This window comes from Pteronotus mesoamericanus, unplaced genomic scaffold, assembly GCF_021234165.1.
Source record: "Pteronotus mesoamericanus isolate MK-2021 breed Mesoamerican mustached bat unplaced genomic scaffold, CSHL_Meso_final contig_24, whole genome shotgun sequence".
Lineage (NCBI taxonomy): Eukaryota > Metazoa > Chordata > Mammalia > Chiroptera > Mormoopidae > Pteronotus > Pteronotus mesoamericanus.
In genome coordinates, this window is record NW_026555100.1 from 5,859,871 (window position 1) to 5,876,845 (window position 16,975).

At 37.0% G+C, this 16,975-nt stretch overlaps 1 protein-coding gene across 1 annotated transcript in view; it reads left to right on the top strand.

The window, feature by feature from the left end:
* The window catches only part of CFAP70 (cilia and flagella associated protein 70), a 107,205-nt gene that overhangs the window by 45,657 nt on the left and 44,573 nt on the right, over positions 1 to 16,975 (top strand). The window contains 4 exon segments of the mRNA XM_054572412.1: positions 6,465 to 6,525; positions 6,854 to 7,048; positions 8,813 to 8,944; positions 12,882 to 13,007. Coding sequence (XP_054428387.1) covers positions 6,465 to 6,525; positions 6,854 to 7,048; positions 8,813 to 8,944; positions 12,882 to 13,007 — 514 coding nt within the window.

Consider the following 16,975-nt stretch of genomic DNA (forward strand, 5'->3'; position numbering starts at 1 on the left):
CAATCTGTTCTCTGTATTGATGAACATTTTTAAAAATTCATGGTTGTTTTTATCTCTTTTGACTTTTTATCGATGGAGGGCAGATTTCTCCTCCAAGTTAGCCCAGGTGACGATATTATAGAGCAAAGGTTAATTAGAATGGCAATGATAGAAAATTAGGCCCAATATTCATAAAAGATAAGTTGCCTTTTGTTCCTAGCTGAGGTATGTGTGTACCAACTGCTGAATCTATGCCAATGTATAATAATACAGGGTTGGGCAAAATTAGAAATATGTGAATCACAGTGTTTATTATTGTATTGTTTATTGATTATTGTATTATTTTCCATACAGACAACTGTAAATCTACTTTTACCCTACCCTGTATATACATAAATTTAATGCATTCTTAAGTATATGAAAAAGCAGCTCAATTGCTTTCATAATAAAAGAAATGCAGGTTAAAACTACCCTGAAATACTTTTTTTTTCATTGTAGAGCAAAATGTCTTGATAACTCATTATGTTTTTGATGAGGATATCTGGGAAACAGGCTTTCTCACATAAACTAGTGAGTGTATAAATTGGCACAACTATGGAAGGCAATTTGGTAATAGATATTAAAATATAAATGCATGTATCATTTAACCTAGTAATTTGCTTCTAGTAACTTCTTTTCAGATAAGTGTTCTTAGCAAGGCCTTTAATGATGAGCATATTGTTAAGTTCAATGGTCCATTCTCAATAGTTATGTGAGCTGTTAGTATTTAACAACTAAGTGTACCTTAAACCACTTTCTTTACTTGGTTTTTGGAATACCATACTTTCTTGGTTTCATTTCTACCTCTCTGGCTTCTTTATCTCTTTAGTCTATATGTTGGGGTTCCTTAGAGCTCAGTCCTTGAACTTCTTTTCAATCTACACTCACTCCCTTGGTTTCTATTTAGTCTCATGACTCTAAATACTATCTATATGCTGATGGCTCCCAATTTTATATATGACACCTGGACCTCTCTCCTGAACTTGATATTTGTATGTCTCTTTCTCAGAAACTCTCTGGTCAGTGCCATACTAATCTCTACCATCCAACTTTTCAGTTTCCTTCTTTATTTTTCAAATAACAGCTTTATTGAGAAATAATTTGCATACCAATCTCTTTACCCATTTATTTTTTATTTTCTTATTTTTATTTGTTTATTTTGTAAATTATATTTTATTGGTTATGCTATTACAGTTGTCCTGATTTTTCTCCCTTTGCCCCCTTCTACCCAGCAACCTCCACTCCCTCAGGCAATCCCCCCACCATTGTTCATGTCCATGGGTCATGTATATAAGTTCTTTGGCTACTGCATTTCTTATATTGTACTTTACTTCCCCATGGCTGTTATGTAACTACCTATTTGTACTTCTTAATCCCCTCAGTCCTTCAAAAATCCCCCACCCCTGCTTATACCTGGCAACCATCAAAACACTCTCTGTATCCATGATTCTGTCTTTGTTCTTCTTGTTTGCTTAGTTTGGTTTTTTTAAGATTCAATTGTTGATAGATTTATATTTTTTGCGGTTTATTATTTATAGTTTTGATCTTCTTTTTGTTAAATAAATCCCTTTAATATTTCATATAATAATAGTTTGATAATGATGAATTTCTTTAGTTTTTTCTGTCTGGGAAGCTCTTTATCTGCCCTTCAATTCTAAATGATAGCTTTGTTTCGTAGGGCAATCTTGGTTGTAGGTCCCTGCTTTTCATTATTTTGAATATTTCTTGCCAATTCCTTCTAGCCTGCAAAGTTTCTTTAGAAAAATCAGCTAACAGTCGTATGGGGACTTCCCTGTAGGTAACTAACTTCTTTTCTCTTACTGCTTGTAAGATTCTCTCTTCATCTTTAACCTTTGGCATTTTAATTATGATGTGTCTTGGAGGGGCCTCTTTGCATCCATCTTGTTTGGGACTCTGTGCTTCCTTGGACTTGCATGTCTATTTCCTTCACCAAATTAGGAAAGTTTTCTTTCATTGTTCTTTCAGATAGATTTCCAATTTCTTGCTTTTTCTCTTCTCCTTCTGGCACCCCTATGATGCAAATGTGGGAATGTTTGAAGCTGTCCCAGAGGCTGCTTAGAAACACTATCTTTGTTTCTTTTTGGATGCTTTTCTTCTTGTTGTTGTTCTGATTGGTTGCTTTTTGCTTCCTTATGTTCAAAATCATTGATTTGATTCTTGGCTTTATTCACTCTATTGTTGTTTCCCTGTAAATTTTTCTTTATTTCAGTTAGTGAATCCTTGTTTCTGACTGGGTCTTTTTTATGCTCCTGAGGTCCTCACTAAGTTTTTTGAGCATTTTTATAATCAGTGTTTTGAACTCTGTATCTGATAGATTGCTTATCTCCATTTTGTTTAATTTTTTTTTTTCTGGAGTTTTGATCTGTTTGGGCCATCTTTCTTTGTTTCTTTGTTTTGGCAGACTCCCTGTGTTTGTTTCTATGTATACCATATTTTGCCATGTACAACATGCTCCCATGTATAATGCACACCCACATTTTTGTCCCAAACTTTCAGGGAAAAAAATCTTTCATTTTAATTTTTAATTCAATTATTTATTTATTTATTTATTTATTTATTTTTATTTAGAAACAAAACCAATTATTGTATTCCAGGGTATTATTTTGCATACAGATATCATTATTGCTTTCTAGAATTACACTTTTAATGCAAGCGTAAGTAAAAGAATTAAAAACTTTTATATAGATATGGAATTAGTACTACCTATAATGTTCATCCTTATTTTTCCCTCAAAAATTTGGTCATAAAAGTGCACATTATACACAGCAAACTATAGTAGATAGAGCTGCTTTGACTGCATGTCTTGGTAGTGTGGCCTATTGTAGTAGTTGTCCTGTGGGGTTCAGTGGTACAACCCCCCTATCACCCAAGCTGGGTACTGGAGGTGTGTCCTCCATGTGGGCTGAGTATACCCTCCTCTTGTTGAATTGGTTGCTGTTAGAAGATCAGTGGGGAGGTGTGTCCTCCATGTGGGCTGAGTATACCCTCCTCTTGTTGAATTGGTTGCTGTTAGAAGATCAGTGGGAGTGATTTACCCAGGCCAGTCATCTGCAAGGACTGGCCATGGCAACTGACCACCATCCTCTGCCCTCCGTGGAGGATCAGCTATATAGGGGCGGGGTGGTGGTGCTTCAACGTGGTCTGTAGCTGTCCACTGGGTGTGCTGGCCCTGCGGTTTCCCAGGTGGTGCAGGCTAAGATCAGTTCCCACCTGTGTTTTCCCCGGGGTCACTCTACCTGAGCTATAAAGAAATCTGAGATGACTGCTACTTTTACTGTGCTTGGAGATTCCCAGGTGAAGACAAGCTGTGAATCTAGGCTGGCTGCTGCTAGTGCTTATCCTGGGGCTCACTGAGGCCAGCTGTTGTTTGTTTGATAGTATTTCTCTTTTTTTTTATTGTTCAAATACATTTTTCTCCATTTTCCTGCCACCACTTTCCACTGCCCCACCCTCAGTACTTCCCCACTTTGGCTTTGTCCATGGGTTCTTTATACATGTTTCTTGATTTGACCTTTCCCCTTCTTTTCCCCATTACCCGCCTTCCTCCTTCCTTCTCATTACTGTTGCTTTGTTTTTTCTTTCAATATTGCTGGTGATATTTTTCTTGCTTGTTTGTTTTGTTGATTAAGTTCCACTTGTAGGTGAGATCATATGGTATTTGTCTTTCACTGCCTGGCTTATTTCACTTAGCATAATGCTCTCCAGTTCCATCAATGCTGTTGCAAAAGGTAGTATCCTGCTCTTTCTTTCTTTCTTTCTTTCTTTCTTTCTTTCTTTCTTTCTTTCTTTCTTTCTTTCTTTCTTTCTTTCTTTCTTTCTCTTTCTTTCTGCTGCATAGTATTCCATTGTGTAAATATACCATAGTTTTTTTATCCACTCATTTATTGATGGGCACTTAGGTTGTTTCCAGCATTTGGCTATTGTAAATTGTGCTGCTATAAACATTGGGGTGCATAGGTTCTTTTGAATTGGTGTTTGATAGGATTTAGTAAGTTGTGAAGCATGAGTCAAGACCAGCCATTTATATGGAAAAGCAGTTTGGGTAGGCCTGTAAGTTGTTTGTGGTGGAGTCTCAGGATCTCTAAGGTGAGGCAAACAGTGTTAGCCAGGTTGATGGAGTCTCAGATATGGCACCTTCTTGCTGGCTCTGTGGGGGTAGGGTTTAAAAAAGGGACAATAGCCTCTGCTCACCTTGATGCCAGACACTTCAGTTTCTCCCTGTGTACCACCCATGCCTTTCAAGCTGCTGTCCCAGTGCTGGTTCTCAGAGAGAGTGAGTCTGAGTAGGTGAGTCCATATGTGGATTCTTTAAGAGGAATGGCTTGGGGTTTCAGCAGTTTCTTCCACTGACTTACTCCCTACTGATTTTTACAGCCAGAAGTTGTGGGGACTTATCTTCCTGGCACTGGGACCCTGCACTGGGGGGCCTGCTGTGGGCTTAAGACTCTTTGCTCCCAAGACATCCCTCTCAAATTTTTATCCATCACATATGGGTGTGGGACCAGCCCATTCTGCATTTGTGCCCCTCCTACCAGTCTGGATGGATGTGGTTTCTTTATTCTGTAGTTGTAAGATTTTCATTCAGCTGGATTTCTGATGGTTCTGAGTGATGGTTGTCCTATATTTTAGTTGTAATTTTGATGTGCTTGTGGAAAGAGGTGAGCCATGTCTGTCTATACCACCATCTTGACCAGAAGTCCCCTCTCTACCCATTTAAAGTGTACAATTCAATAGCTTTTAGTATACACACAAAGTTATTGAGCCATCATCACAATCAACTTTCTAATATTTTTATATCCCTAAGAGAAACTCCATATATGTTAGTAGTCACTCTACATTTCCTCCCAATACTTATGCCAACCTTCCCCACCCATACCCCTAACCCTTATAAACCATTTATCTCCTTTTCATCTGTATAGATTTGCCAACTCTGGACATTTCATTTAAATGGAGTGTCATACAATATGTGGTTTCTTTGTGACTGGCTTCTTTCATTTAACATAATACAATCAAGGTTCATCCATACTGTAGGATGTATCAGTACTTAATTTCTTCACTGCTGAATAATATTTCATTGTATGGATATACCTCATTTTGTTTTTCCATTTGGACAGTTTATTCTTAACACAGCATTCTCTAATGATTGTATTAAAATGGAAGTCAACTCATGTAACTCCTCTGCTCAGAAACTACCAGTGACTACCCAGTGGCCTGCAAGGTTCTACACATTCTGCATGTACTTTTTCCCCACTTTTTCAGTCTAGCCATATTGGCCTCCCTGTTATTCTTCATACATGCCACGCATACTCTTGCGGCAAGACCTTTACACTTACTGTTCCCTTCTCCTATAACTTTCTTACCCCTGATACCTACATGACTTGATTCCTCATTTCTCTCAAATGTTACTGTTTCAGCAAGATTTTCTCTCATGAAATATGCTTCTCTACTCCTCCACTCCAGCCCCCAATATAATCTATCTGCCTTCCTGCATTATTTTTTCCATGACACATATCATTAACATATTTAGCTTGATTATTTAAGTTTATCATCTTTCCCCACCAGAATGTAAGCTCCACGAAGATAAGCATTTTTGTCTGTTTTGTTTAATGCCCTGTCCCCAGCACCTAGGAGAGTGCCTGGTGGATGGGACTCTCTGTCAGGCACTCTCCTAGGTAGATGAATGGATGAATGAATGAATAACATTGTCTCTGGAGAGGAAACTGGGCAGTTGGAAAACAAGATTGGAAGGATATAGTTTATTATATATTGTTTCATACCTCTTAAGCCTTGAAACATTTAGATATATTACCTATTAAAATAAATAAAACTTAAAAGCTATAACTTAATTCCATCTATGTTCTTATATGCTGTCCTAAAAATGGAAGATAGAAGTTTTGGCATAAGTAGTTTGATAGTGACAAAATGTATTTTTTTTACTCACCATAAAGTCTGATAATCATTATTGTAATTTAAAACAGTGATAAATTATGACCTAGATGGAGAGGAAAGAAAAGCTTTCACTTGCCTATACCGTTTAAATTTCCAAAACTTTATGCTTTCAGAGATTCTACTGAGTGCACCTAAAATTGGAACACCCATTTCTTTCTAACCCCCTGAGTCAAGCAGCCCCTTGTACATAGCAGTGGTTTAAAAAAAAAAGATGTAATGGTAAATCCAGGGCTTAAATTAGCCAAAAGTTCTACCTAGCTACTCTCTCTAAGTAACTGTTTCTTTGCTTCCTTCTTACCTAGTCCACAGCTAAATACTGTTCTGGGGTTCATACTGTCTAGGCTTTTACATGAGAGAACAGCACAGTGCTCAAGTGTAATGGGGGAACAGACCTTAGATCTCCCCCTGCAGACTCTTTAGTGGTAGGAAATAAGAGAACATGAATCTGCAGGTAATAAAGCTGTTTCCTGATACAGGGTCAAGGAACTGATTCCTCCAAGGCCACCTATTGCCCGCAGGACAGGAGGAGCCGAGAAGGTAAGTGCCAAAGCCAAGGTGAAACCATAAATAGTGCGGTGTTGAGTGCATCATTTAAAAGTAAAACAAGGGTTCTTCAATGTGTTTTTCAGAAGGGGTGAGAAATTGTAGCTTCACATATTTTCCTTCCTGTTTCTATTTGTGACAAGTGGATTGCAGTGAATAGTATTTGGTATTTAATCTTTAGCTGGTCGTCTCTGAGCTGGGAAGAAAAGAGTAATTTATACCTAAAATATTACTGAACATAAAACACAATCCAGTTTCAGAATTCCAGTCCACATCTTGACCTCTTTGAGGTCTATTTTCCAGACAGTTTGTATTTTCCTAGGCAGTGAATGACTACCACATGCAGATCAAGAACATTTCTAGAGCCATTCTGGATGAGTATCACAGGATGTTTGGAAAACAGGTGGCCAAACTGGAGAGCGATATAGATAGTGAAACCCTGGAGGAACAGAAATGCCAGCTCAACTATGAACTTAATTGCTCTGGAAAATATTTTGCTTTCAAAGAACAACTCAAGGTAAACATTCATTTATTTAATTATTCCATGGATTTTATGCAGCATCTTCTCACATACCTAGTTGTCATTTTTTTCTGTGGTTATGTCCTGCTATGCTCCCACCTTTCTTGCTATTGCTGAAGAGGCCTATGTTCTCCATGTTGGAATGTGAAGAGAAGCTCCATTCCTGGAGAGCCATGGAAGGGTTCAGCATCATTTTCAAGTGCACACTTTTAAGAAATTGATTCTTCACTTGGGGCTAGGCCAGATTTTGAGCCAGATTTCATGTTGTTCAAGCAGGCAGAAACTGTGTACTGTGTACTGAGTCCATGAATAATTATCTCTGTCTCCTATTACAAACCTTTCCCTAGTCCATACAGTCACTAAGATTTGAGAAATATTTACCAAATAATAATTTCCTGAATAATAATGGCTAACTTTTTATTTATTTTTAGAGAGAGGGAAGGGAGGGAGAAAGAGAAGGAAAGAAACATTGATGTGAGAGAGATTGGTTGCTTCTTGCGCATACTCTGACAACCAACTAAGCCTGCAACCCAGGCATGTGCCCTGACCAGAAATCAAACCAGCAGCCTTTTATTTTGCAAGAACATTTACTTTGCAATTGATACACAACAGTCAGGGTGATAATGGCTAACATTTATTGAGTGTGTACTGTATACCAAACAAATTCTTAAATGCTTCAGATTTCACTAATTTAATCCCCACAACAACCCTATGATGGAGGTAATCCCCATTTTACAGATGGAGAAGTGCAACATTAGTTGGTTAAGTAATTTGCCCAGGGTCACAGAGCTAGTAAAGGTCAAAGATGGGACTCAAATTCTGGTAGTCTGGCTCCAGAAATCATGTTCCTTACTGCTATACTGCACTGCTTCTCTATACACATTTACTATGTGCCCTGTATTGTACTAAAAAAAAAATACAAAGAACGCAATATAATAAAAAACAACTGATGCTCATAGAGGCAAGAGACTGTTCTCAATAGGTGGCATGGTCACATTTCAGTTCGATTGTGGTTCTACTATTACTAGATAGATGATCTTAGTCAAGTCACTTCTTTCCTCTCTGAGCCTCAATTTCTTTGCCTAACAATGAGGGATAATATTGATTTTATCACATGGGGTCATTATGAGAAATAAATAATGTAATTCATGGAAAGTGCTTAGAATAAAACCTGGCAATAATGTTAGCTTAGGGGGGGAAAAAGAAGAAGCTGTCATGGCTATAGCAATATGTTATTTGTACAGCATTTTGAGCTTCACTACCTATTGTTGATTTTTGGCTTTTCAATCATCTTCTGAAGTAAGATAGTAATACCAGAAGTACATATCTATTTAACAAATAAAGAAACCGAAGTTCCAAGTATAAAATAATCTATGAGATTTTACAGTGGCAGAATTAAAATCGGAATTCCATTCTCTAAATTCTCAGATCAGGCCTTTTTCCCTTGAATCATGTAGCCATCATAAGAGACATAATGCATAAACCTAATGCTAAGGTTTTCTTCAGCTTTATGACTCTCTTCACACAATACAAGTCCTGCATTGACCGTGTTAGTGATGATGGTCACATCAAGAAAAGAAGTCATATAGAGTATGCTAATTTGGGGAAAATCAGAGACCCAACACTCTAGCAGTCACCAAGGGAGAAATCAATTACCTTCTGAAATCCTGCTGAGCCTTAGAACAGAAGCTCAATGGAGGCCTGTGCTGTCAGCATGGTGCTGGACTCTGTTAGTAGACGGGTGATCTGTGTCTCTTGCAGCATGCTGTGGTAAAGATTGTGAGAGAGAAGTACTTGAAAACAACATCATTTGAAAGCCAGGAGGAACTGCAGACATTCATTAGTGAGCTCTATGTGTTCTTGGTGGATCAGATGCATGTAGCCTTAAACCAGGTAGGTGTTCAAGAAATAAGAGCCCTTCCTTTTCTCTGTAGGGCATCAGGGTTTCTTCTGAATAATTCCTTTCTTCCTTATTTCTTTTCTTTCTTAATTCTACACACATTTATTAAGGTATCTGCTCTGCGCTAGGCACTGAAAGTAAAGATGACTAAGAAACTGTCTAAATATGTGGCTAACTTTCAAGAGAACAGGGTGTATGCTCTTTCAACTTTCTATAAAATTAACTTCAAACTGTCATAAATATTATGGGTTTAAAAAATAGATAAAATAGGCTATTTAAATTATGAACCAAAATAATCATTCTGTTTATTCTGTGCATGTATGCAATTCTCACTTTTTGCCTTTAAGACAGACAAAACAAAGAAAAACCTATGAGTTTTCAGATACCATACCTCAATGACAATGACATTTGAAATGTGACTTTTCTATGTTAGGGTGGTCTACTTTTCTCCCATTTGTTCGTATATATTATTTGCACAGTTTGTATCTTACCTTCACTTGCTCATTTAAAAAAATTTGCAGTTGTGGTTTATTTGAAAACAATGGCAAAATCAGTCATTTTGTTCCCCTGGTAGTCTGTGTTTAAAAATGTATGCTTCCTTAACCCCCCCTATTCTATTTGCTCTTTCCTTCACTGTTTTTTTCCTTCTCTGCCACCATCAGCTTTCTTTCACTTTCTTTAGGCTTCCTGGAAGAGGTAGGAGAGGAGTGTCCAGTATCCTAGGATTTAGAGTGCAACCCTGCTTTGGGCACAGATGATTTGGATGATTTTATTTGGAAAGCAATTGAGTATGAGATAAGTGGCAATTATTGTTGCCTTATGTCCCCAAGGAGCCCCTGTCTAGTAGAGGAGACAGGTACAAAATACAAGTAGAATAAAGCAAGTGCTGTGACAGAGTGTGTCCATGGTACGGCAGGTTAGGGGAGACCTAAAGAAAAAGTGATAAACTTCACTCTGGGACCTTGCACGGGGAGATTTGCAGAGGAGTGATACTTGAATTGGGCTTTGAAGGCTAAAAAGAAGTTCTCCAGGTGGATGCTTCAGAGCATTTGAGTCATAGGGAACATCAAAAAGGCTTGGGAGCTTGGAAGAATATGATATATGTATATATAGAAACTGCATATATTCAGGAATAGAGGTTGAAGTGGTGAAGGACAGAGAAATAGGAGATGAAGCCAGTTACTGGTGGGGGTGGGGGGTCAGGAGTGTGGAGGGAGGCTTTGTACAAAAAATATTCTGATAGAAGTATATAGAATGGGTTAAAGGTGTTAAAATTGTTAACATTGTTAAAAGGTGTTAACTGATTATTACATTGTATGGAGGAAAAGAAGTAAAAGATTCTCAAGTTTAAGTCTTAGTGATTGGGTAGCTGGTAGTACCATTAATCAGGACAAGGAATACAATAAGAGTAAATTTGGTGGGAGACAATTGATGTTGAATTAAATTTTGAACTTTGGTTATAGTGGGATTTTACTCAAAAGAGAGATAGGATCTGGAGATGAAATTTGATGAGCCATGAATATACAGATGCCAGTTAAACTATGGTCATAGACGAAGCTGCCAAGAAAAACATGAGTAGAGAGAAAAGCGAGCTGGTGCTAGAAACCTAGGAAACACCAACATTTAAGGGATGGATGAGTAAAAGAATTAATGAAAGAGGCAAGTGAATTGTTAAAAAGGCAAAAGAGCCAGAGGACTTATGTATTAAAGAAGCTAGGGGATAAAAATTTTAAGAAGAAAAAGTGGTCAACATTATCAAATGTTCCTAGAAATTCAAGAAAGACAAAATCTGGGGTGGGAGAAGGAGAAGTTAGTTAAAAGGTACAAACCTTCAGTTGTAAGATAAATAAGTACTAAGGATATAATATACAGTACTATAGTTAACCCTGCTGTATGATATATATGAAGGTTTATGTTAAAAGAGTAAATCCTAAGAGTTTTTATCACAAGGAAAAAGATTTTTTCTTTTTGCTTTCTCTTTTTATTGTATCTATATGAGATGATGGATGCTAACTAAACTTCCTGCAATAAGCATTTCACAGTATATGTAAGTCAAACTATCATGCAGTGCACGTTAAACTCATACAGTGATGCATGACAATTAAATCTCAATAAAACTGGGGGGGGGAAACAATTTGAAAAATTTTCATTGGATTTAACAATAAGGAGGTTATTATTAACCTTTATATAACAGTTTCATTGGACTAATTGAGTGGATTCAAATTATACCAAATTGAGAAGTAAATGAATAGTTAGGAAACAAGTGAATATAAATTCAAAAAGTTGGAAGATAAAGGGAAGAAGTTGGAAAGTAGTAGCTAGAAATTACGGAGATTTTTTTTAAAAGATGGAAAAACCCTTAGTGTGTGCACTGGTTTGGAAAAAGGACGCAGCAGACCGGGATAATGTGAAAATAGAGGGAAAGGGGATAATCAATGGCAAGCCCAGGGTTTAAAAGTGGGAAAGGGTTAAGCATTTAGATGGAAGGATTAACCTTGAAACACGGAAGTTTGTGTTCTGCCTCTTCCTCTGAGGCTGAAAGGAAAGATATACGATGGATGCAGAAATACAATGTAGGTGTAGGGTTCAAAAGTTGAGGGATTTCTTGCCTGATGATTTCTATTTCCTTTGTGAAGTAACGTCTTTACTGAAAGTGACTGGGATAAGGATTGAATGAAAAGTTTGAAGAAAGAGAAAAAAATTTAGATACTGCATAGCATTATGACATACATTGCTGAACAAGGACAAATGCATAGATTGCCGAGGGTATCAAAGGCCTTCAGCTAAGACTGAATACCAGAAGAGTCTGTGGCAGCTCAGATATCTCTATGTGTGTGCAGTTTTCCTCAGGACCAAATATCAGCTCCTACCTACAAATAGAGTCAGATTGTAGGAGTGTTTTAATTTGAGAGTTTTCAGGACAATTGCAGGAAGAAAAGGATGCCTGGGACTTGAGTATGCTGGTGATAGAATAGTATATATGGATGATCATGAAGTCTAGGTTTATCCACTTGGGAAATTATAGGCATATTGGAAGGGAAGGAAATGGAGTCAGAGAGCAGTTTTAAGGGGACTGAGTGGCCAAAGGGCAGCAGGCTTGAATGTGGATTCTGGTAGTGGGTTAGTAGAGGTAGAGTACTTTTGGTTTTGGTATGGAAGTGTGTTCCTGGAGGGATTTGGATGTTAAGATCATCAAAATTAAAAAGAACAAAGAACAGAGGCATTAATTAATTAATTATCAGAAGTTCTTTTTGGCCCATCTCAAATCTGGCTTTACTTTTCCCATCCCTAAACAACTCTACTTTTTAAAGTCACTGATATTATTTTTACTTCTAACTAAGGACTTTTGGAGGGCCTTCCTTGGTCACAGCTTCTGATCCAGATTAGTTATTATACAAGACTTACTTTCCTATCTGGGTGTACAAGACATATCATTTTTCTGGGTGTCCTCCTACATTTCTGGCCATTTCTATAATATTTTCTTTGTAGGGTCTCTCTGTCTATATATCTCACTAAAAGTATAGATATAGCTTCCAAAGCTTTACCTTTACTCTCCTGTTTTTCTTGATATTTGAAGACTCTAGTTAGTGTGTGTCAATTTTTTCATGATGAACACCTAAAAAATTATATTTGTCCTGTACACTAGAAAAAGTGTTAGAGGTACTGACTTCCCTGAGGATTGAGGAGAGCAGTTCTGCCCTAAGTAATTTTTACTCACTTCCATAGCAGTTAGATAATTGAGCTTCTCTTTCACTATTGATGTTTCTCTCTTGTTTCACTGCCACTCTCTTACTGTGCTGTCAAGACTGCAAGAAACCTCCGTATCATTTTAGACCTCATGACTGGAGTCTCACATCTGGTTTATCCTTATAAAACTTCTCTACTTGTAATTGCTTAATTTTGTTTGTCTAACATCTTGATGTTGACAAGACCAAGCCAGATGATGTCCAAGGTGCTGTCCCAATCATTCATACAAGTAGTGAACAGCTTCGACTCTTTGCCTTTGAAGCAGAAGTCAATGAGAACTTTGAAATGGCAGCTGTATATTATGAAGAGGTAAGTAAACATCTTCCCAGTGTTTGTTGTTACTCTTATTTGTACAATATGGGTATAATAAACAGTAGTTCTTGATTGTTTAAAAATCCAACCTGATTAGTGAAAGGGTAGACACATAGACCAATAAGAGTCCAAAAATAGGTCCACACAAATAAGGCTATTATATTTTTGACAAAGGTACCAAAAAAAAAATTCAATGGAGAAGGGATAGTCTTTTTAAAAAAATGGCGTTAGAATAGTTGGTCATCATTTTAAAAAAAATGAACACTTGACCTAAACCTCAAATGTATAAAAATCAACTCAAAATGGATCATAGATCTGAATGTAAAATATAAAACTATAAAACTTTTAGAAGAAAACAGAGGAGAAAATCTTTATGACCTGAAGTTAGGTAAAGAGTTTTTAGATATGGCACCAAACCATGATTTATCAAAAAATCTTGATAAATGGAACTTTTCATTTTCTGATTAATTTTTAATCAAAATAAAAAACATATGTTCTATGAAAGACACTGTTAAGGAAAAGAACCAAAAGAAAATATATGCAAAACATACATCTGACACAGGGTTTATTTCCAGAATAATAAGAACTCTCAAAACTCAACAACAAAAAACAACCAGGTAAAAATGGGCAAAGAACTAGACTCAAAACAATCTGGTACTGGCACAAGAACAGACCCACAGACCAGTGGAATAGAATAGAAAGCCCAGAAATAAGCACAGGTCTATATAGGCAACTAATATTTGACAAAGGGGGCAGAAGCATAAAATGGAGTAATAATAGCCTCTTCAACAAATGGTGTTGAGAGAGCTGGACAGCTACATGCAAAAAATTGAAATTGGATCATCAGCTGACACCATACACAAAAATAAACTCAAGATGGATAAAAGACTTAAATATAAGTCGCAACACCATCAAAGTCCTAAAGGAGAACATTGGCAGGAAACTCTCAGATATCCCACGCAGCAATTTTTTCACTGATATGTCTCCTAAAGCAAGGGACATAAAGGAAAGAATAAACAAGTGAAACCTCATCAAAATAAGAAGTTTCTGCATGGCTAAAGAAAACATTAGCAAAACAAAAAGAGAAACAGTCGTATGGGAAAATATATTTGCTAATGATACATCAGATAGAGGTTTGATCTCCAAAATATATAAAGAACTCACACAACTCCACTCCAAGAAGACCAATGATCCAATCAAAAAATGGGCAAAGGACCTGGGCAGACACTTTTCCAAGGAAGAGATACAGAGGGCCCAGAGGCATTTGAAAGGATGCTTGGCATCACTAGCCATCAGAGAAATGCAGATCAAAATCACAATGAGATACCACATTACACCAGTCAGAAAGGCCATCATAAACAGATCAACAAGCAACAGGTGCTGGCAAGGCTGTGGAGAAAAGGGAACCCTAGTCTACTGTCGGTGGGAATGCAGACTGGTGCAGCCACTGTGGAAAGCAGTGTGGAATTTCCTCAAAAAGCTGAAAATGGAACTGCCTTTTGATCCAGTGATTCCCCTGCTGGGACTATACCCTAAGAATCCCAAAACATCAATTCAGAAGAACCTATGCATCCCAATGTTCATAGCAGCACAATTTACAATAGCCAAGTGTTGGAAGCAGCCTAAATGCCCATCAGTAGATGATTGGATCAAAAAACTATGGTACATTTACACAATGGAATACTATGCAGCAGAAAGAAAAGAAGAACTGCTACCCTTCGCTACAGCATGGATGGAACTAGAGAGCATTATGCTAAGCAAAATAAGCCAGGGGGCGAAAGACAAATACCATATGATCTCACCTATAAGTGGAACCTAGCCAACAAAACAAAGATGCAAGGAAAATAAGACCAGCAACACTGAAAAAAAAAGAAACTAACAGAAGCAAGAGGAAAGGAGGGAGGGGTGGGCAGGGGAAAAGGAAGGGAAGGGAAGGAGCAAGTCAAGGAACATATAGCAAGGACTCATGGACACAGCCAAAGTGGGAAAAGATTGAGGGAAGGAGAGGGAGGAGAGGGGCAGGGGGATGTGGTGGGGGGAAGGCGGAGACAAATGCATTTGAAAAAATTAATTAATTTTTTAAAAATGGGCAAAAAAATTGAATAGATGCTTTACTAAAGGGGAATTAAGTATGATAAATAAGAATATGAAAAGGTGTTCAACATCATTAGCCATTAAGGAATGCAAATTAAAACCAGAATGAGATGCCACTGCATACCTATTAGAATACCTGAAATTAAAAATACTGACAATACTAGGTACTGGTGAGGATAAAAAGCAACTGAAATCCTCAAACTTTGCTGAAGGAAATGCCAGTAATATAGTCACTGTGGAAAATAGTTTTGCAGTTTCTTGTACATGTACCACCTGACCCATTCCTGGGTGTTTACCTTAAAGAAATGAAATCTTATGTACACAAATGCTTATCGCAGCTCTAGCCATAACTTCCCTTACTAGAAGCAACTCAAATATTCTTCAAAGGATGAACAGATAAACTATGATCTATCCATATAATGAGATGCTACTCAGCAATAAAAGAAATGAACTGAGACACACAACAAGTTGGCATTATACTAAGTGAAAGAAGCCAGTGTCAAAAGTTATACACTATATGGTTCCATTTATATGACATCCTTGAAAAGACAAAACTATAATGATAGATAACAGATTATTGTTTGCCAAAGGTTATGGGTAGGGGGAAAGATGACTATAAAAAGATAGCACGAGGAAATTTTTCTGGGGTGGTTAGGACTGTTCTGTATTTTGATCTTGGTGATGGTAACATGAAGGCAGCATACATGTGTTAAAATTCATAAAACTGTATACAAAAGAAAGAACATTAATTTCTTATAAATAATTAAAAATTAAAACCTGTATATTCAACAAATTCAGCAAACATTTACCGATCCCTTACAATGTGTTATGATTTACTGATCCTTTACGTTGTGTTATGCATGGCAATTGAGTTCTCTAATTCTGTTAGTATTGCCTACCACATGCATCATGAGCTAAATAAACATATATGACAAAATCGTCTAAATCTTCATTTATATTTATTTAATGATTCAGATATAATTTACCTGCCATAACATTCACTCATTAAAAGTATACAGTATTATTTACAATACTGTATTTACAGAGTTGTGCAATCATCCCCACAATCTAATTTTAATAGATATTTTTCATCATTTTTAATTTATTTTTTTATTTCTCAATTATAGTTCACTTTCAGTATTATTTTACATTGGTTTCAAATGTACAGCACAGTGATTACACAATCATATGCTTTACAAGGTGTCCCCCTGATATTTCCAGTTCTCCCCTGGGACCATACATAGCTATTGCAATATTATTGACTATATTCCCTATATTGTACTTAAAGTAGACTTTTTAAAGAAGTTTTAGGTTCACAGTAATACCACAATTTAATTTTAAAGAATTTTCATTACCCCCCAAAAAAACCCTGTGCCCACTAACAGTCATTCCTCATTTCTCTTCACCCTCAGGTTAAGGCAGCCACTAATTTACTTTATATTGTACAATATATAGATTTGCCTATTGTAGATAGTTTATATGAATAGGATCATGTAATAAGAGGTCTTTTGTGACTACCTTCTTTCACTTAGTATAATTTTTTAAAATCCTCACCCAAGGATATGCTCATTGATTTTAGAGAGAGAAGAAGGGGGTGGGAGCGGGGAGAGAGAGGGAGAAAAACATCAATGTGAAAGAGAAACATTGATTAGTTGGCTTTCATATGCACCCCAACTGAGGATTGAACCTGTAGCCTATGTGCTGTGATTAGGGATTGCAACTGCAACATTTTGGTGTATGGAACAATGCTCCAACCAACTGCGCCAACCAGCCATGGCCACTTAGCACAGTGTTTTTGAGGGTCATTCATGTAGCATGTATTAGTATTTTATTCCTTTTTATGGCCGAATAACATTCCATTGTATAGATAT